The following is a 22,653-nucleotide window of genomic DNA, read 5'->3' on the forward strand; positions in this document are numbered from 1 at the left end:
CTCTCTCTCTCTCTCTCTCTGTCTCTCTCTCTCTCTCTCTCTCTCACACACACACACACACACACACACACACACACAGCCATGAGCATTTTCAAGAGCCCTTCAGGTTCTACATCCACCTGAGAAGAGGGAAACTTGAGCCATCCCTCTTCCTACTTCAACATGTTTAGAAAATTTCCATTAAGGTTGCATAACTCTGTCGGCACCCCCATTCTTAGTACAGCATTATTTACCATTGTCAGAGATGAAAAAAACCAAAGTGACTGTAAATGAACAAATACAGTTAAATATGTGGTACACAGCAGAATAATACTGAGTATTTTTTTAGAGCAGCAAATACTGTCATGTGCAACTACATGAATGAATCCAGAGGACACTGTGCTAAAGGGAAATAAACCAGGTACACAGTTACATATCACAGGACCTCTTCTGGGTGGAATCTAAAGAACCAAACTTGCAGAAGTCACCAGTAAGACAGCATTCACCAGAGCCTGGGGGGAGGGGATGCCTGGGGGAGGGAAGTCCTTGGTCACAAAGAGCAAAGCTGCAGCTAGACAAGAGCGACACATCATGTGACTGTAACACATTCATTCCGTTACTTACATCAACGAGTTAACAACGTGTTACTTATCTCAAAGGGGATTTTCAATGTTGTCATTATGAAGAAATGAAATTATTTGAGGTGCTAATCTGCTACTAAGCCTGATTTAATCGTTCCCCAATGCATAATGCTGCACTCCATAGATACACATGATGATTACTTGTCAAAAATAAATCTTTAAAGAAAAACAATTGATGGTAAATACATATATAAAACCTTGGAATGTAATGCTCGCAAATTTGATGCATGGATTGGGTCAGGCTGTTAGGAGCAAGGACAGCCCCAGGATGCTTGTCAGTGTCCCCGTGCAGGCCACCAAAGCTGCTCTCATATCCATGGCCCCCAAACTGGACCTGAAGCTTCAGTGTGACAGTAGTCACAAATCTGTTTGTTATTTCTTTCTAGAGTCCATTTCAGTTACTGATTTGGGGGATACTTGCTTTTACAGTCAAACAAACCGACAAATATATCATAGATTAATTAAATCTTGTATGATTTGTATATAGTTCAGTAAACACACAAGATTTCATGATTATGAAAACATACGGAGCCTCCAGTTCCCTATACTTTTCTTTCTTGGGAGTTCTTTGGAAACAATGTTCAAGAAGCAGCAGATAAGACCTTACACAATTAAGGAAGGAAAGGAAAGAAGTTCTAAGATACCAAAGTTTCTGCAGCATGAGGACACTGTTCTGCCTAAGATTCTATTCAGTGAGATTTTTTTTTTCCTTCTTCTTTTTAATGACTCTCTGCAGAGGTGTACATTCCAGCAGAAACAGTGTATCGAAGGCCACATTTTCTAAATTGCAACATCCGGGATGCAGCCTACAGATCAATTATGTAGAGGCTGTCCGTAAATTGATGTTCACAGATTTCCTTTTCCCTTAACTCTTTTTTTTTTTTTTTTCCGGAACTGGGGATTGAACTCAGGCCCTTGTGCTTGCCAGGGAAGTGCATCTTCCACTGAGCTATCTCCCTGGCCCCCTAAGATGCTATTGACATTGCTGTTTTTTGTTTAACATACGTGAGAGCTCATAAATCTACCCCAGTCATAAACTACACATATAAATCAAAGCAATTTTGAGTTTGTTTGTTTTAGACAGTATCTCACTATGTAGTTCAAGCTGGCTTTCAACTCACTATCTAGCCGAGGTTACCTTCAAACTCACAGGGATCCTCTTGCCTCAACCTCCCAAGTGCTGGGATTATAGACATGTCCCCTCATACCTGGCTTTTGAAGCAGTTTTTCATATAAAATGAAAAAGGCTTATACAAATCAGTTATATTTTTCTGTTCTTTTCTTTCCTTTTTCTAATTCAGGCCAAAAGAAAATGAGAAAAGGTTTTTAAAACTTTTTATAATTGAGAAGAAGGAAATGGCAGTTAAGAATAAGCAAAAAGGACAGGAACGAGGAAGAAAAAAAAATTTTTTTTTTTTTTTTTTGGTTCCACGAGAAAAATATATCCTAAGCTTGTTTGCATTTGGTGCCCAATTTATAGTCCAGCAGCCTGAGTCCACAAACCTAAGGCTTCAGGATTGAGGGCATCCACTGATTTTTTAATTACAAGATAGCACTACTCAATTAACTCTGTGACTAGGCTTTTCAAGAAATAGATTTTGTGACGGCATATAGTATTTCAATTCTAAAATGAGAATGTCAGCTGTGAAACTAAATTTAAAATTTCAGTTGTTTTTCTATCAGCTCTTCCTACTCTTACTACAGATATGAATAGTCTGAAGACAGGAAGCATCTAAATAAAAATGCGTGTATTCTAGGTTTATTGGCAGGTCTGGTGGCTTTAATCACTTGCAACCTGTCAAAATATAGGCTGGTGCATACAAGTAAAGAGGTCTGCATGCTTCACTCATAGAGCTTCACCCTTAGCCAGGGAAGGTAAGTGTTTACCCTTATGGGGACAGAGGAAGGGCTGGGAAATGCTTTGTCACCTGTCCACAGCGCTCACTCTACTGCCCCTCAGCCAGCATGCTCCCTTGAACAACAACCACAAGGTGACATAAGGAAACCACTCACCACAACAGATGGTGCAAATACAGTCATGTACGCATCCCGTACACACAACGCCTCCCCCGTTTCCTCAGCGTCTTAGTCATTACCACATTATTAAATCTGTCCTCTGCTGACACTTCTATGGTCAACCTGTCAACCACAAAGTTCTGCACAATGTTAAACTCTGTTTTAAACATTGAACCTCTGTCACCTGAGCTCAGAAAGTCAGCTACCACACACCAGAAACACTTTCAATTTTAAGGGTGTTAATTTATTGATGATGCTCACATACCTCCAGTTAGTTTTCCAAGATTAAAGGTAAGCCACCAAAAGTATCATTATAATCATCAGTGGCCAAACTGTCATGGACATTAACCAGATTTTGGGGAGGGGGGAGATGGAGACAGAGACAGAAAGACAGAGGGGAGACAGAGGAAGAGAGGTAAGCTATGGTATTGCTGAATAATGGTATATGGTTTTGACCTTATACACCAAAATATCTATTTGAACACATCTTTGTGGCATGTCTTCACTAAAGAACTTACAAATTAAAATAAGCATACTTTGAAATATTATAATGAGTTCATACTTGAGCATCTGTTATGTGCCAGGTGCTAAAACATCAGCCTATCCTAACTTATTCCAACCTAATAACTGAGAGAGGCACTACTGCATGATTTTTATAACTAAAGAAATAAAATGCCACAAGTTGCCAAGTTCAGTTAACAAAAGCGCCAAGCCATTCTTTTTGTTAGCAAATAGGCAATGCAGTCTTAGAGACCCCACATGCCATTTTGGAACTTAATTGGGGGAAATTTAGAGAGGACAAGGAAAATTTAAAGACTGAAACAACTGACACAAACTCACGTTCAGTCAGACACTCAGTTTCTAGCAGCCCGAGGTCTCAAGCTGGCTCCCCAGGGTGTTTCCCTTGCAGCTTGGAGAGAGCTAAGATTGCATCAAGGGACCATTGTGGCTAGTGTTGGGAGCAGCTAAGCAAGGGGCCGCAGGTTACCCCAGCATGCATGATGTCTTGCAGACTTAAAAAAGCAAAAGGCACTTACAAGGCGGGTACAATCTACACAGTGAAAAGATGGCTGTGTGGTAGTAAGGAAAGACAAGGGGCAGCTAAATAAACAACGGATTAGAATAAACATGAATTTGATACTGCAACTGTCAATTTTCAAAACTGATAAATAAGAAATTGTCTGAAGTTGTCTTCACTGAATTATGGGAAAGGGTCTCAGAATTATTTCCCACGTAAAATCAAAAGTACGCTACTTTTTAAAAGTGAGATGTGCTGCAGGTGTCAAGAAAACAGCCCAATATTGGGATAGAAAACAGTGGCTGTCTAAGGCACATGAAGTGTCACTCATTTACCTGCTCAACAGACAGGAGCTTCTATGTCTTCAGATAAATTCATTCTAATAAATGTTCTTATTAAATACTATTATAATAAAGAAATAAAAGAAAGCAGTGGCTGTTCATGGAAGACATACATAAAAGCTATTATCAAAGCCATGGGGTCTATCCTGGTCATCTTCATCTAAAGGAAAGTAAGTGATTTTGGAATGTATACAGCAGTGTGAATAGAGAAAGCAGTACAAAGAAGATTCAGTTACTGAGTGAGGACTTTAGAGTTGCTGAGGACCTTCGTGAGAGCTGAACATATGCAGAAGCTGTTCTTCAGGCCCAGCCGTGACCTTGGGTTTGGGGGTGAGGCACAACCCTCCTGGGAAGTCCCTGGATAAGAAGACAAGAGATGCCTGCTCAGAGGCCTGGAAGCACCAAAGCTGAGAGACAGCCCAGGAGCAGCAACTCAGGAAAGTGCTGCTTAAGGGCAACAGCAAAGGCAGCTAAAAGCCAAGGCACATGCTGTCCTGGGAGCCCTGGAAGGAAGGCGTAGCGGTCAGCTTCTCCATTGCTAAGAAAAACAGCTGATGGCCACAATTTAAAGGACAGGCTGATTTTGGCTCCCGGTTTCAGGATGTGCAGTCCATGGTCCCTGACTCCCAGGTAGACATGTCATGGTGGAGGGTGTGGTGGAACAAAGGTGCTTAGCTCAAAGTAACTGGGATGTAAAGCAGAGAAACTGTGCAAAGAAAAGGGGGCTGGAAACCAGACAGAGTGCCCCAGGGCCCACCTCCATAACCTACCCAGACACCCCCAAAATAGCTTTACTGATCCCCTAGGCAGCTTCCAATCCAATCAAGTTGACACATTAGCCATCACAGAAGACAACTTAGGAAAGGAGATGGGTTGTATTGAGTAGCAAGAAGAGGTCTAAGAAAATGAGACCAAAAAATACGGATTCAGTTTCTTGGGCATCAATTGGTGATAACCTTGGTAGCACAGTCACAATGGAAGATTAGTGAATTTTATGCAAAAAAAGGGAGGGAGGTCTGGACAGGTTAAGAAGAGGGCATAGCCAGTATTCAGTTGGTTTGAAGAAAAGCTGAGGGTGGCACAGTGCACAAAGATGTATGCAAGGGAAACTGGGAAGGAGAGAACGGAGGGGCTAACTGGAGCAACTTGGGAGAAGACAAAGGAGACTGCCTCAGAGGTCAGGCTGATGAACAGACTGGAAAAGATGAGGTAGGAGGTACCAGCTTGCTCTGAGAGGAGGAAGGGAAAGAGACGCATGTATAGAAAGAGAGCTGAGTGATTCTTCTGAGGAATTTTAAATTTTATGTGTAATTTTTTTTTTGGTACTGGGTCTGGCTATGCAGCTCAGACTCGCCATGATCCTTTGTTTCAGCCTCCCTAGTGCCAGGATTATAGGCTTATGCCAGCATGTCCAGTTTCAGTGGTGAGTATGCCATGCAGTACTGGGAATCAAACCCACGTCCCTGTGCTTGCCAGGCAGGCGCTTAGACCGCTGAGCTGTCTCCTCAGCCCTATGTGTAAGTTTTTAACCATGTGGAGTTTATTTTAATAAACAATGTAAAACTTTTTTTAAAAAATCCCTTTCCCTTATTACTTTTGGTAAGCATTGAATGAATAAATAACTAGTGACTAGGTTGAGGCCTAGTCATTCATAAAGGCTCAGATGAGCTGGTATGGGCAGCACAGGCATGCTGCACTCGCTTGCTGCTGGCTCTAAGTTTCCCCATTCTCTAGGTCCTTCTGCCAGCTGCAGAAAAGAAGTTCTCATGCCATTAGGAACCACCTGGGAAATTAATGGGGAGGAGTTTAACCATCTTCAAGCTGGTGAAGGCTGGCGATGTCTTAGCTTTGGCAGCAACTTCATTTCCCTGCTTGGATTCTGCCAGAGGCAAAAAGCAAGCAGCACATAGAAGAAAAGCACGGTGGCAGGAAAGAGCACTTAAAAATGAAAAAAAAAAAAAATACAGAAAAAGGCTTAGAATAAGTTACTGCTGAAACCAAGCCAGGGAGTCGATGAAAAAAGAGATTGGCCATGGAATTCAAAGGTGCTTCTGTGTTGTATATCATGTGGATTACCTGCTGGGTTACTTCTAAGCGAGTGTCCCTCCACAAATACACACCACTACCTAGCTGTTTGTTTACTTTGCTAAGACCCAAAAGTTCCATGCACAGAACCATTTATTGTTGAGAGACCGGGGTTTATAACAGACAGCATCTTAGCATCATCTTCTTTAGCTTGCTTGAATTATGAAATGGAAAATATGATTTACAAACCGGGTGCTAGGTATATTTTTTCATCTCCACCATTGCATGCTGAGTATTATTGGTATGCAAACTTTTTCTCAGGTGGGTAATCAAAAACTCTGTGAATTACTTCTGTTCACCATCATTTGAAAATTTAACATCACCCCAGAGGCAATAGCTGTCTTGAGTTGACAGTATGTGCCCCTCACGTTCAAGACTTCTCTTCTAGTTTTAGAAGTACTGGACAGTAATGCCAATATTCTGTTTCTGGCAAAGATAGATCATTCAGCAAGAACTTACTAAGCACCCAGCATATGCTTGACTATGAGCAGTCTGCTGAGAATATCAAAATGATTGAGATATAGAACCAGCCCCTCTGAATCTCATATAAAGAGAAAAAGGCAAACACATGTTCTAAATTTCCAAAATCTGATTTCTTTGGAGGTTGTTTATTACCATGCCTCAGAATATCAAGACCACTGCCTTGTGAGAATATCAACAAAGCTACGTTATCAGGAAAAGACAAAGGGATACTCAACAAGTTGCTTATGCAAAATAAAAGTTCCCAAGGGAAGGAGATTTTAAGCTAAGACAGCAGCAAACAAGGAAGAGAACTGCCAACCACTCACCTGCCGAATCCCAAGGGGCAGTAGCTGACACACACCCACACACACTCTGCAACAACCACAACAGAAATCTTACCTGATTTCCCCACGCCTGCTCTCCCAAATACTGCAAGTTTGACCTCCGCACTTTTGGCCATGGTGAGTTTCGGTAGAATTTGTTGTTGCTAGAACTCAAAATTCTGAGCAAATGTTTTCGTTCTAGCCTTTGGAGTCACTGTATCATTGTAAAATTTTGGGAGAGTCCACAACCCTTAAATAAAAGAGAAAATGAATTCATTTGTATTAAACATCCATTGTATGCCAGTAGGCAATCACTTTATCAGTGTTTTCTAACTTGATCTCTCACACCATCCTGTGAGAGGGCCATAGTGATGTTTTTATAAACTAATAAATGAAAGAAAGAATCAGGATTTAAGAATGTAAGTGTTGGATTCTAAATTATGTGCATGCTCACACAATATCCTTCTCAAAAGTGCTTCCTCAAGAGACTTTTTAAGAAGGTATTGTTTCTTGGCTCTGACTGATAATAAATTCTTTTTTTATTTTATTTTATTTTTTAAAATAAATTATTGAAGTAGTAAATAAAGCCATTTACCACTGTGTGTAAGCATATAGGTACACATGATGGTGAAGGGCATTTCTGGGCTTCTTTATTTCTTTTAGATTGAATAATGTACATTCATATTAATTAACTCCACCGCCATGCAATTCTGTTTTGTATTTCAAGGTTAATTTGGATCCTAATTCACAGTACATCACATGCTCAAGTTAGGCAACAGATGCACAAGTTGTTGGAGTTGATACATAAGATCAAGATTATATTTGTATATTCTTATGTCCACAGTGCCCTGGTACAGAAAAAGATAAATAAAATCCTCCAAGTTGTGATTTGTTTTTTTTTATGATGACCTCACATAAGTTACTTGATAATATTGTCCTAACACTGGGGATGTGATTATGAACAATGTAAACACATTTTGTGTTGGTGCTTTCAAAATGAAATCTAGGTTCTAAGTACCAAGGAAATGTAAACTTGGAAAGAGCCTTGGGAGGATTAACCAAAGGAATCCTCCAGCCATTGCAAGAGGATTTCCTCAAGCCCGCAGGATCATCTGGTGCCTGATTTACTACCCCTAGATTTAGGAAGTGGCTTTATTACCTCTGAACACTGTTTTCTTTCTAGTCAGCTCCCTCCAATTAGGAAAACTGGCTCTCTTATGCAGAGCTCTGATCTGTCTTCCTAAGATTTCTGCTAATATGTCCAGGATTTTTTCAAAGAAGTAATCTAAAAAAGGGCAACTATTTCTTAATCTCAGAACCCATCATGTAGGGTCACACCTGTTATAACTCTTCACCTTGTCCCGCATTTCTACTCTCCAGCATGGCAGTTTATTCTCCATAGGATAAACACCATGGATTATTTTTGTTTGATTTTTGACCTTCTCCCCCTCTCACCACAAGCACCACCCCTCTCTGGTATACTCTGTTTTAATGACCCTAACAACGTGATGTCCACAACATTCACTACTTGATAAGTGACCTGACCAACTGACACAGCAGAAGTTCCCCGAGACGCTGCCTGCATGCCACCGTGGTACTGTCACACCATCATTCACAGAAAGCTCCTATCTGTCCGACGAACTGTACACTCCTACGCTCTGATTACACTCCTGTAATTTATGCTTTAAAGACAAATGCAAGCCTTGGCTTTTATGAGTGTTAAACTTCATCATATCAGTTCTCGTGATTCACCCACCAATGCAGTCTGCGGTAATGTTTTTGGAACACAAATCTGTTATCTAAATATGTTAACTGTTCTGCTTCTAGGAGCATTTCTTAATCTGCAGATGTTTAAGAAGAGCTCAAGTGAGAAAAAGTGAAAATTCCTTCTGACAGTGTCCACAGAGACAGTAATGTTTTCCTTATCCATTGGAGTGCTCAATTCATCCCTAACAAGCTTTGTATTTGCTGATTTCCCAAGTTCCTTTGCAGGAAGAAATGTCAGCACTAACATTAACTATTGTTTACTTCATCTCCCAATGAAAAACTTCCTAGTGATCGTTCACAGTATACAACACTCCAAAGTGTAAACATTTGCAAGTTATCCAGACTCATACTTTTGGATAAAGATAAAAAGATTTCTTTATTTGTCATTTCATATGAATTCATTAAGAAAAGATTCTGATGTATAGGTCTAGTGCTTCATCATAAAAGTATATACATTGAAATATATTAACTACACAATTTTAATTACATAAATTTTAGATGGACTGGGTGTGGTGGTGCACACCTATAATCTCAGCACTTGGGAGGCTGAGGCAGGAGGATCACTGTAAGTTCAAGGCCAGCCTGGGCTACATAGCAAAACCTTGTCTAAATAAATAAATAAAATTCTAGATGAGAATAGCTTATGTCTAGCATCTTTGAAACAAAACATGCAAGTGTTGGAACTTACGTAAATAACAATTTATTATTTTATGCAAAACTGTTCATTCCTATTATTAAAACCCAGGTAATTATTTTCTTGATCAGTGCTGCATAAAAGTAACCATTAAATGTGAATTTTAAAAAGAAGTCAAATATTTCAGTAAACTCTCAAACTACATTTTTTGGATGCATAGGAATTTCATATAGGAAAGAGAAATCATTTGGGTTATATATTTTTACTAAAGTATATCTGGTTATTGTCAAACTTATAGCTAGGAACATCACTTAAAGGAAGACAAAAAAAAAACTGACATAGATTCTTCAAAATTTTACTATTCACATGGAAATACAAAAAGTTACATTTGACAAAATCAAAAAAAGATTAATGTATAAACTGTTGTAAGTAACCTATGGCCAAATTTCTGATGTTCAAAATAATTCATCATCTAAGACCTTCCATAAAATGGATGTAAGAAAACACATCTGTTTCAGCGTGTAGAAATATTCTGACTGTGGCTAGACACTGGCTCCATCTATTACACAGACAGCGCTTTATTAGGGACAAAAACTTCTCAATTCCCAGCACTCCTAAAAGTAAACGCCATCTGAATATTTAGAAAAGTCAATGTATCAATGGATATTTTTCTTAAAAATAAAGTAATAAAAGAAAAATTTTAAATGAAGAAAAATGCTCCAAATTTTGTATTATCATTACTACATGCATGCATTCCACAGAGAATGTATATACAAACAACTGGCCACCTTCCAGGAGCCTAGCCTGTTAGACCTATGATATTGAGATGACTAAAACCTTGTTTTTTTGCAAACCGTTTTCAGTCCTGATAAATCATCCTCAAGACTGTGCTTACTGAGGGTCCTCTTTCTAACATTCTAGGAGGTGGAGGGGGGAGAAAGCATCTTGGCACTCATTTGTTTCTAACTTCTATTTTTATGTTCTCATCAAAATAAAGAGCAGCTGAAGAACCTCATCTGGCTGTGGGAATGAGACTCTTTCTTTGGGCCAACCTTCCTCTGTTTCCGAAATCAAGTTTTTCTGATTCCACGACGAGCTAGTAATTCTTCCCCACATCACCAAGCAGCACCTCCAGGAGAGGGTAATTTTATAAACCCTTTGATACAGTGCTAGTCCGAAATCAACAGGTACCGTGCGACGACAAACAACCAGGGGAGCTGCAGGTCACTGGCTTTCCAACTAGGCAGGCAATAGAGCCTCAATCGAAAAGGCCAGTGTAGAGTGCTGGCAAAACCGGGTGCTGGCGTTCATCTCTCTCTCTCTCTCTCTCTCTCTCTCTCTCTCTCTCTCTCTCTCTCTCTGAACCCCAATTCGCACTGGGGGCACCCAGTGACCGCCAGCACTGACCTCTCAGATGCCAAGAGCTCAAGGACTCGAAACTGATCCGCAGGGAGTGGCCCCGAAGAGTCACCTGGACACGTGCGTGACACTCACCTGTTCGCTCTCCAGGCCGGGGGAGCCGCGGTCCTTTGCAAGTTCGCGATGGGTCCCGCAGGACCGCGAAGCCCTCCAGCGCCACCAGCCCGGGCTGCAGCTGGTGCTTCCGACTCGCCGGGCTGCGATCGCGGGTGGGAGCCGCAGCGGCAGCGCGCGCGGGCCGGGCGGGGGTTTCCTCCGTGGCGCTGCCGGCACCCGCGGAGGACGGACTGCGGCAGGACGCGAGCAGCGCCCGGCGGAGGCCACCGCTCCGCCGCCAGGATGCTGCAGTGAGACGCGCCGGCGCCCCCTACCGGGCCAGCGCGGGCTCCTTCCGGACCGCGAGCCCGAGCACCAGCTCTCCACGCGCAGCGCCCGCCCGGGCCGCGCTTCTCTCCTTTCGCAGCTCCCGGCCTCCGGGCTCTGGCAGAAAACTGACTTTGCTTGATTAAAACCTTGCGTATGAAACCATCACTACGTGTTGTTTTCTGTTCTTTACTTCAAAGGATCCTCGTAACATCCCTTGGAAATACATTTAATTACCCCCAGGTTACCCAAGAGGAAACTGGAGATTTGAAAAGCAAAACAGAGGATAGTAGGTGGTGGGAAGGAAACAGAGGCTGGATTGCAAGCAGAGAGATGAGACACTCAGAAAGACATAAATACTGTGCTGGACTGACATTCTTGTGGACATCTATCTGAGGGATCCCCGAGGTTCACGAACCGCTCACCAGCATTCGTGAGATTCTGCTTGGAGGCGCTCCCCGCCACACTCCCAGGCCCAGAAAGACATCTAAGGTACCTGAGCTGGGCTAGGTCGGGGCTACAGCCCCCCTCTCATTTGATATCCACATCTCCCTGGAGTGAGCGCTAGGATTACAATCGATAGCCTTTCCCAGAGGAGGAAGTGAGGTTTAGAGAGGTTAAGTGATTTTTCAAAGACTGAAATTTATGAGCAAAGGAACAAGAAACACCTATGGGAGGGTTTTTTTTTTTTTTAATTATTTTTATTTTTGTTTTTATTGTTGTTGAGGGGGATGGTTTTAAAATTTCAGATCTGGACATTCTTTTTCTTTTCTTTTTTCTTTTCTTTTTTTTTGGGGGGGGCGGAACTGGGGATTGAACTCAGGCCCTTGCGCTTGCCAGGGAAGCACTTATTTTACTGAACCACCTCGGGTATTCTTACCAACATACCAAGAGGTCTTCACTGGGAGCAGGTAGGCAACCAAGGCTAAGTGAACAATCTGCAGATGTCATGTTGGGAGGGAGGTAACCAGGGGCACAGTTTACCGCCTGGGGCTGCCTGAGCAAGCCACTGCAGCCGCCCACTGTGAGGCAGGCATAGTAAAGAAGTTGGATACACAGATACAAAATGGACATTCATAGTTATACCCCAATTTTTTTTAAGTTCCGTTGTTGAATATTATAGGTGTGTAAACTCAGCAAAATATTCTAAAAGAGTACAGAAGCCCATAATAGCATTGGGTCTTCTGTTTAATTGGCAATGTCAGAAATTATTGACATGAGTCCCCCACAGCTCAACATAACAACATGGCTTTACTTCCTATATTTCATCTTCATACTTTTCTACTGGATGGCTAAGACCAAGGTAAAGCAGGACCTATGCAACAAGAGTTGTAGCTTTTTGGTTTGAGATAGATATATAATTGCATTCTCTTAATGAATAGAATGATTTTTTCTAATGGTGTTTGTAAGTAGGATCACAAGTCTGCATCTTGTACAGCAATTAACCACTGAGAAGAATATATGCAGTGTATTATTTGTTGAAACTGTACTTTCGATTTGATTTGAAACTGTCTCATTGCTATATGTTTATCAATAAAACTTTGAAAAGAAAGAAAAAAAATAAAATAAAAAAAGAAAAAAAAAAAGAAGTTGGCAGGAGTAGGAGTCCCCTAGAGTTTCCCAACAAAACTGTCTCCCGCCACACACCCCCGGGTCACGGGCTCCTTTCGTGTCTCCCAGCACCTATGACCTGTCACTATGTCTTCATTTCCCAGACTTCTCCACTCTACCTGGAACTTCCGGAAGCTGGGAACATGCCATGTGTATCTCACGTGCTCAGCATCTACGTTAGCACCTGGAAGAGAGTAGCTATTTAAAAAATAATAACAGTAGAATGAACAAGAGATTGAACGAGTGGGGTGACCAGATATGTTAGAATCACTTACATGTTGAAGTTGGGACAATAAGAAATTAAACAAAGGAGACTGAAGTTTAAGAAAACAATGGCTATTTTGACATCTCGGTACTATAGAGGTTTTTGAAGCTTAAAATGGGAAAACAATTGCCCAGGTAGACTGCGTAGAATTTTATAGAGTTCCAAATTATAAACAAATATTGTAGCCCTGATGTATTCAAATTTCCCATTTATCTTCCAACCCCACCAAATCTCATATTCAGGGCAAGATTTAATAAAATATCTATGAATATATGACATATGTACACATTATGTATACTACCAATTAATCTATAGATTTAAGTAACATACATAATATCTACAAAACCTACAATTTAAAAAGTAAAGTGCATGGGTTGGGGAGATAGCTCAGCGGTCTAAGTGCCTGCTTGGCAAGAGCAAGGACCCGGTTCAATCCCTGATTTCCTATGCTGTGCTGGAGCTGTGCTGGCTGGAAACTGGGCGTGGCAGCACACACTTGTAATCCCAGGGCTGAGGAGGATGAGTCAGGAGAATCACTACTAGTCCGAGCTGCATAGTGAGACCCTGTACCAAATAAATAAATAAATAAATAAATGATTTTTGAAAGGATAGTGTGTATCTATATAGTATATTTAGAGTATGCATATAGTATAGTATACATATAGTATAGAGTAGTATACATAGTACAGTATGTACATAGTATACTTACATACTATGCCCTACATTGGGTTGTGTCACTCCCCAGGATTCAAGCTTAAGACACAACTACTAACACAACACTAGTAGATGATGAGCCAGTATGAGTCCAAAACATTAAAAACTAAAGCTTGGAATGTGTGTGTATTTGTGCGTGTGAGTGGTTGTTAATCATATTCACTGTAAGTAATTTAAACAGTAAAAGAAACGCAAAGAAGTAGAAAATTGTCTTCAAAATCACACTACACAGAAATAGTAAGAGATGAAACTGCACTTCAGCTATCACAGCACAGAGACAGACATTTTAGCAGATACCTGACATGTCATGCAGATATGCTGGGCACCACCGTGCTGCAAATGCCATTTTAATTTAAAAATATACTTAATTAAGCAGGAGATAGAGAAATCCAAGAGAACCTCAAGAAAGTAGATGAACTTTGCATGTTTACTCTTCTTATGAGATAGCTCATCCTAATGATTCCTGTAAGGCCAAAATTATTACATAAAACGAGATCTCATTTCATTATGCCTAAACACAGGTTTGCTTTATTCAATATTCAATGGATTTTTGCTCTTTGAAAGAAAAGGAAATAAACTCTCTTCTTCTACCTCTCATTTTCTCTGCCTACCTCTGTGTTTTTACTTAAGCATCATTTGCTCATTGTCAAGATTCATAACATTTGCACTTTACTGGTAATTTTTATTCCCAAAGTAAATTCAGTTCTATATTTAAATGGAAGAAATTCATTTAATTAAATTTTTTTCTGAGGTTCTTCTGTTATTGGTTCTTTAGAGTGATCCATCTTTTGATTTCTTCATTAAGTAGCATTTCCAAGAAAGCTTTGCAGGTGACCTGTTATATAATTGAGAATACCTGTCTTTGCTTGTCTTTGATGGTCTTAATTTATTTTGCTACTAACCTGTTTTTGCTTACAATGTTCCTTTTCTCCTGCATGGCATATTTCTGTATTTATTATGCTGCTTCTTTTAAAACCAGAAGTCATATTTAATATGGTGCATATTAAGTGAATTCTGCTTGGCTCCCACCCTGTTTTATCTGAAAGCTGTTTGTTTTCTCTGTGAAGAAATGGTTTGAATGTGAGTACTGCTTTCTGCCTGCTGTCCTGAAACAGGAAGATAAAGGACAAGGGAGGGATCGTGTGAGTCTCTGAGCAGCCGGTGAGGGGGTTTGCTTGCTGCTAGGATTTAATGCAGGCTTTCAGCACCCGTTTTTGTAAGAAGGACCACAAAGAAATGGTTTCCTCAGGTTTGAGACTGCTTTCTCCATTCATCGTTGGAAGCGTCTACTCTTTCTCCTTAGCTATTTCCTCTATAGCTGTTCTTCCCCTTCCTCCCTTGGAGATAGATAATGGCCGCTGTGGGGCTTTTCTTCAAATTTGGAGGAATTAACTGATGAGAAAATGAGTCAGGGTGTGAGGACTCATCAACACTGCTTCTGGAAAGGAGGGGCACTCTGTGCCACTGTCTTTCATGGGTTGTTTTGAAATTCCAGGCAAGAAATGATGTCCCCTTCCTTATTTGTTGCCTCTGGGTAGGTATTTTATCATCATTGTTTATGTAGTTAGCAAATATAATTTTGTTTTAGCTGTGATTAGACTTTCCTTCTTACTGAGAACAAGTACTTAACAATGAAAAAGTACAAAGTAGCTGTTTGGAAGCATTAGAAAACAATTGAGAGAGAGCTGCAAGTCCTGATAAAACTACTGTACTTCAATTGGCCCCATGCTCATCCAAATTTCCTGTGGAGGGGCGGTGACATAAAGCCTTCACCCATGGAAGCAGAGCCAACAGAACAGTCCAAAAGTATAGTTAAGGACACTCCAGGAGCTGGGCCAGGAAGAGAAATGTAGAGAGGACAGTCATCGAGAAACAGCCCTGGCAATTGGCATGGAAATGGACCTGGGAGCTTGACTAATTCCCAGGCTGCACATTGTGTAGGGGCCTCAGGACATCTAGAAAGACAGCAGCTGCCTGGATCCAAAAGCCAGAGGATGGGAGAAATCTCAAAGTTCTAAGGCAACATTAGAGCCTGAGCTGACGCAGAGCTCAGAAAATTCCATGACCTGCTGGGCATTCGATGGATACTTCCAGAACTGCTTCAGAAAGTGGTGAGAACCATAGGGTACACATGTTCAAAGGGATGGGCAGCATTTTCTTTCTTTCTTTTTTTCTTTCTTTCTCTTCTTTTGTGGTACCAGGGATAGAGCTTAGGACCTTTCACTTGCCAGGCAAGTGCTTATGTCACTGAGCTATCTCCTTGGACCCCCTTTGGGCAGCATTCTGAGGGAGATTAATAACATTATGTCTTTTATTAATTTTTTAAAATGTAGGCACACATGCTAATTTTTAATTCATCTTCTATGTGACCACAAGAATAAGTTTCTAATTGAGCAGATCTTTGAGACATAATTCCTACATCAAAGTTAGCTAGTAGAAACCCATCTCTACTTTAAATATTTTTTCCAGATCACTGGAGATTAGATTTCACTAATATAATTAGATTTCTTATTTAATTCTTAATGTTATTGCTTTTCCTAATTTTTCCTCTTCAGACAGGGTCTCAATATGCAGATTCAGACTGACCATGAACTCGCTTTGTAGCCCAGACTGCCCTGGAACTTGCGCTGATCCTCCTGTCTCAGTCTCCCAGAGGTTGGGATTGCATAGGAACAAGCCCCCACGATCAGCTCAGTCTTTACTAATTTGTAAGTGTGAAGTAGAACAGTTTTAAAACCTCCTCTGTATAAAGAGTAACAAATAAATTCAGGTCCCACACAGCCACAATAATTATATAAACACTATAGTCATATAATTTGGAATCTTAATAAGTCTAATTCAAATAGAATTGTAGAAATTTTTATTAGAGGGCTGTGGAGATAGCCCAGAAGTCTAATCCCCTGCCTGGCAAGCACCAGGACCTGGGTTCAACTGCCAGTACTGGGAGTCCGAGCTGCATGGTGAGACCCTGTACCAAATAAATAAGTAAACAAAAGATCAAGAAAAAAAAATATTGGAGCATAATACTGTTTAAATGCTAGTGGGTGATCTTTACACAATAAGCTACCAAGTAACTAGGAACACAATCTTGAAATCTTGACAATTCACAGGACTTGAAATAATATATCAAAAATGAATCCCATCCTACCATAAGGTCAATGTAAAAAGCTGAAGTTACTTATATAGGAAAGTCTGTGTGCTTTCCCACTTCCTCAATCTAATTTATTTGTGAAAAAATAATTCCAAAATGGAACATTAAAAAAAATTATAGAGGGCCAGCCAAATAGTTCAATGGATTAAAGCACCTGCAAGCAGGAGCAGGGGCAGGGGGTTCGATCCCGGGGCCTGCCATGCCAGCCCCACCCCCCACGGTGCTCTAAAATGACAGTTGAGACTGGGCATGGTGGCGCACACCTGTAAGTGCAACTCTTGGGGGGCTGTAAACAGGTGGATCACTAGGAGTCTGATCTAGTAGTGAGTCCCTGAACACCCTGTAGACTTTTCCCAGAATAAAAAAAAAAAATAAAACATTTATAAAATCTGGCATTATCAATGGTTCAAAAAAGCTAAAAAATCCTATGAAACAAGATAATTTTCTAGCTATCTTGTTTCCTATTCAGAACTGAAAAAAGCAGGTTTCTTGGCCAGTGAAATGCTGTGATGATTTCAGCTGATATGGTTGTGGTGAGAAACCAGCGGAGCAGGAAGATGTCTGGACAGGGATAGAGGCTTAAAGCTGTGTTCAGCAAGTGGATTTTTCCAGTAAAAGGAGATTTTAAAATTTAATAATGGCCACCAACTGATGTAGAACAGCAACAGACTAGGAGAAAAGCAGAAAAGGTAGAAATGGTTACAGTTTTGTCCATCTATTTTTTGGTCACAGTGCCTGGATCAGAGGTAGAGATCAGTTCTATGTCAGTACTGCTGAATGAGCTCTAGGAAAAACCTGTGTATCCTGTGGATAATTAAACATCAATACGTGCATGGTAAGTTATAGTTTAATATTTCATCTGCCTAGCTGTCTCTGGTTAAGTTTCCCCCAATATAACTAAAATACATAAAAGTGTCATCAAAATGTGAGTAAAATACATCAAAATGAAAACTCAAATCTACACGAAAGTGTGCCAAGCACTCTAAAAGTGTAGGATATGATCTTCCACTTTTGTGTGTGTGTTCACACACGTACAGTACAGACACACACACACACACAAACCCATGCGTATACTTTGAAAACTATTTTATACATTAGACGATAACCTACAATTGCTTTTTCTCACTCATTGTGTTCTAGAGATCTTTTTTTGTGTGTGTATCACTGCATTTAGATGTAACTCCTTGATTTTATCATGTCATGGTGCTAAACTATACATCAAGCACAACTTATATGTTTAATTATCCAAAGAATAATGCACTTTAAAATTATAAAGGTTATCCATCATCTAAATGCAGTAAATTCATCCATGAATATATTTCCAACATAAAAAAATAGATGGGGCTGGCGAGATAGCTCAGTAGTCTAAAGTGCCTGGTTAGGCAAGCTTAGGCAAAGCTCAGGGACTGTGGTTCGATCCCTGGCATACTGTGCCAGCCCCACACAATCTGGGCTGGCCACAAAAAAATAAATGAATAAATAAATAAATTTTTAGGGCCGAGGAGATGGATCAGTGGAATAAGCGCTTGCCTGGCAAGTTCAAGGGCCTGAGTTCAATCCCCAGTTCCACCAAAAAAAAAAAAAGGTTAAACACATAAGACCTGATGTGATTTATGTGTAAAAAAGTCTATATAAGTTCTATGTGGAGACACATATTACTTCCTAGTGTTTAAAGATACAAAGCAAACAGGAGATGTTTGGGGTTGGCCTTAGTAGAAATGAAGAGTGTTGGACTCTTCTGCAATGTTTTAGGCAGTGTCACTTAGTTTATCTAATGAATACATACATCATGCTTATGAGAAAATAAAGACCATATTACCCTTTAGAGAATAAAAAAATATTGGCCAGGGAGATAGCTCTGTGGAATAAGTGTTGTCCAGCAAGCACAAGGGCCTGAATTCAATCCCTGGTACAAAAACAAACAAACAAACAAACTTGTGAGGTTAATATATGTATTTTGGAAATGATTAGAAAAGATTGTCCAGGAAAACTGATCTTTCTGTAGCAACTTCATCAATGTAAAAAAATAAAGTGTTTGATTCCACAGTTATATCTGTTAAATGAACAATGCCAACCTCTACACACATTTTCCTCTGGTGGTTGTGAATAATGTTTTAGCCAGCTTGCCCATGAAGGGTGATGATGGGAAGGCATGAAAATAAACTAAAAGATGTTGTCACTCTGTCACCCATGGGACTGAGAATGGAGCTACCCTGCTGTCAATTAATCTGGTTCATGGCGTATCGGTGGTATGACCGGACTGACTGCACAAATGGCTCATTCCCGTGGAATCCAGACTCCAGCGTGGTCACTGGTGGGCTGTCTTCCTGTCAGTCTTTTTTGCTCCATTTCACACAGAGTTTATCTTTGCTTGCATTTTCCCTTTACTTTTTTTTCCCCCTTTACTTATAGCTAGATGATACAATCAGGAAGTAGTATTGGTAGAGTTTATTTATGACAGACACAAAAATTTACAGCTAACTTTAAAATTTCGAGTGAGGAAAACAAACAAAAAGCTATTGCTGGGTTTGTACCAAGACTGTTGAAAGAAATATGTTTCTCTTAGCTTAAATATGTCTCATTAAAGTGAACCTCTAACAAATGCAAAAATTGAGGATTCTTCAATTCTGCTATATGCAAAGATTGTCACAGCTGAAAGTGGAACAAGAATAACCTTGGGCTAGGGAAAGAGCACCCCCAGAATCTGGAATGAATAAGAAAGAAAATGAGTTGAACAGCAGAGAACTCACTCTCTTTGTCAAGCTTTCACCAAACTTTTACTGGCTCCCTGGCAGGGCTGAAGTTTAAAGAATTATCAAAAGACTGCTGAGCTGTATGTTCAAATTTTTTTGAATTATGCCTAACTGCACAGCATATACAGATAGCATGTTTTTGGTTTCAGTATCAATTCTCAAGTTAAAGAACCTCCTCAGAAGACCTGGATTAAACTCTACCTAGCTGTAACATTAAAATATGCCCATCAAGTCAACAGGTCTCTTATTGAGACTATTTTTAAATTTTTAAAATTTTGTATTGTTGTGCATCGTATCATCTGAAAACTATCCTGAAAAAACAACAACAGCAAAAACCTTGAGGCTTCCAATGTGCTGACAGTGGCTTGCTGAAGACAAGATTAATTACTGAGACATTCTCCCAGCACACTGGAAATAATTGCCTAATATGAACTGTCCACACCAACCAGCAAACCATGGGAAGGACTGGGCTCACACAGACCCGCCAGGACCAGCCATGTTGCAAATATGCAGATATTAAATCCTAGAAAAAGGGCCAGCCAGATAGCTCAGCTGACAAAAGCACCTGCTTTGGCAGAGGGCAGCAGCCGGGGTTCGATCCCTGGTGTGCCATGCTGGCCCCACCCTCCCAGGATGCCCTGAGATGGCAATTGAGACTGGGCCTGGTGGTGCACACCTGTAATCCCAGCACTTGGGAGGCTGAAAACAGGAGAATCACTACAAGTTCAATCTGTGTAGTGATACCCTGTAGACCCTGTACTAAATACATAAAGAAATAAATTAATTAATTAAATCCTAGAAAGTTTCCAAGTTGCAAAAGTGCAAAGACGTGGATTCGCTAAAAGTCAAAGTACAGAAGAATGTGGAATCAGAAGGCAAGCAGAAAAAGCAAGCAGAAGGGTGATAACTGTGATATCACTTCCACAATTGTTTACTCTAGGAATTCCACCTTCTTTCCTACTTTCTAGATGCCCAAATGCGCCATGCTGTGAGCTGCAGGATCTCAGCCTACTTCCTCTGTGTAACAAGTCGTAGCACACAGCTCCTTCTTCCTTGACTATACATCTGCCAAATATACCTGTCTAATGTCTTGTTTTTTTAGATCATGGTTGAATGACAGAAGCAGTTAAATTAATTTCCAGACATTAATTAGGGCAATAGCATCATGAATAAGATTAGGATCCCAGTTTTACCCCTTAATAGCTCTGTCTCACTGATATAGGTACTTAGACCTATAAATGGAGATAATTATGCTTATTTTATAAAATGACTGTGGAGATTACATTAGAGAAGTTACTAAATGAGATTCTCAGTGGTGATAGGAATGTAGCTGTTTTTTTTTTCTTTTGAAAGGTAGAAACTGGATATAACATTTAAAGTCACTAATTGTTTCATTTCTAGAGGTGGAACTATAAGTGGATAAATCCCTTTCATTCTAGAAAAAATAAAACTAGTTAGGTGTACTCCATGGATGAGGTAGAAATGAAGGTTTGTTTTGGGTAAAGAATATAAAAAGAAGAATTTGTTCTGTTTGTTTGGTGTTGGCTGTCTGGAGCCCAAGATTTATTGTCCTTTGAGAACAGGATTCTTTCTTCTACATGGTTTCCTGCACTTATCTATGAATAGTGATGAGGGGGTTCTTCAGGGAGGAACGGCAGGAAGAACCAGATCTCAGTTTTCCTGAAAGGCTGTGATAGAGTCTAACTGCAGGGCTGGGGTAATCTCACAGAGACCACCAGATGCGAAGGCAATGGAAGACCCTCAGGCTCTTGGGAAGACCCTATATCAGGTCTAAACCATGAACACAAAATCAGCATCTCAGTTACGAAATGAGAAAGTGCTGTAGGGTACAGTGTGTATTCAGTTCCAACAGACTGAGAACTGAGGAGAGTACAGCCCAAGACGTTAGATCTGGGTTCCTACTGTTGGGACCAGGCAGGCAAAGCAGCAGAACTAGGTAAGAATGAATATGGCTAGCTTTATGGTATCCCATATGTCACAGGCATATTTTGAAAAGAAATTAAAGTCATTTCTTGTTGTTTACATTTTTGTGGACTTTGGGAATGTTGGGATACTTCCCAAACAGAACTGACCGGAAGTCCCGGGTCAGCAGGATGAAGTATACAATGACATGGAAACCACGTGTCAGGCAGTCAGTACAGTGACAGAGGTCGAATAACGCCAGCATCTTCATGAAGACCTAGGAAAGCAGGGAGGAGAGGGTGATGTGTTTTAAGAGCTCTAATTACTGCTTAGGAAGAGGCTTCACAAGGCAGGGCTGTCTTTTGACTTTCGATAAACCACAGAGTAGCTTTCAGGCATTGGTCGTCCAAATTGTTTTGACTTGGCTGACCTGTGTTACTCAAACTTATAAGAACTTGAAGTGCAAATAAGATCATTAAGTTGTTATGGTGTGTACCAATTTTTGTGACCAAAGTGTCTGTGTTTTCCATTCAGATCATTCTTTCTCTTGTGTATCTAGACTAATGGATAGCATTTGTTATGGCTCTAAATAATAAATGCAAGCAGAGGAGCATTTTATGGCGTAGAACATAGCAGGTTGTACTTTATTTCGTAAAATTTCAATTGTTTTCTGCCTGCTTTCCTTAATAAATTGAGAAAAATATGCCAGTGTACATATACATAGAAGATTTAAAATCCATGAAATATCCAGAAAAGATTTAAAATCCATGAAATATCCAGAAAAGAGAAGTCAGTTTGTTTGTTTATCTTCTACTCTTTTTCCTTGGAGAAGATACAATAAATTTAGCTGGGCAATTTTGGGCTAAGTTGCAACCACATTTATATCAAGTTTGGAGTTAAAATGCTTCTCAAAATCCTTTCACCAGCTCAATGTGGTAACACATGACTAGTCCCAATTCTGGGAGGCTGAGGCAGGAAGATCTGAAGTTCGAGTACAGGCTGAACAATTTAGTGATTTAGTGAGAACTGCCTCAATATAAAATTATTTTTTTAAAAGATAGTGTTATGGTTTATGTGTATTTGTCCCTGCAAAAGTCTCATGCAGTCATTAAGGTACAGTTCCATAGTTCGACTAATTCATGATCCAAGGCTGGGATTATGGGCCTATGTACTGTCTGAGATTATGGG

General features: G+C 40.3%; 1 protein-coding gene across 2 annotated transcripts in view; it reads right to left on the minus strand.

The window, feature by feature from the left end:
• Rerg (RAS like estrogen regulated growth inhibitor) overlaps window positions 1–11,231 on the minus strand; it is a 122,230-nt gene extending 110,999 nt beyond the window's left edge. Inside the window, exons 1-2 of one of the 2 annotated variants that reach the window (XM_004626093.2) lie at window positions 10,761–11,231; window positions 6,942–7,115 (exon numbers count right to left, since the gene is read on the minus strand). In XM_004626093.2, coding sequence (XP_004626150.1) covers window positions 6,942–7,002 — 61 coding nt within the window. In that variant the 5' untranslated portion in view covers window positions 7,003–7,115; window positions 10,761–11,231. Of the gene's footprint in view, window positions 1–6,941; window positions 7,116–10,673; window positions 10,728–10,760 lie in introns of those variants that run through there. The other variant, XM_023709583.1, reaches the window with a different exon arrangement.
• Between the last annotated feature and the right edge of the window lie 11,422 nt (window positions 11,232–22,653).

This window comes from Octodon degus, unplaced genomic scaffold (assembly GCF_000260255.1).
Source record: "Octodon degus isolate 3935 unplaced genomic scaffold, OctDeg1.0 scaffold00012, whole genome shotgun sequence".
Taxonomy (NCBI): Eukaryota; Metazoa; Chordata; class Mammalia; order Rodentia; family Octodontidae; genus Octodon; species Octodon degus.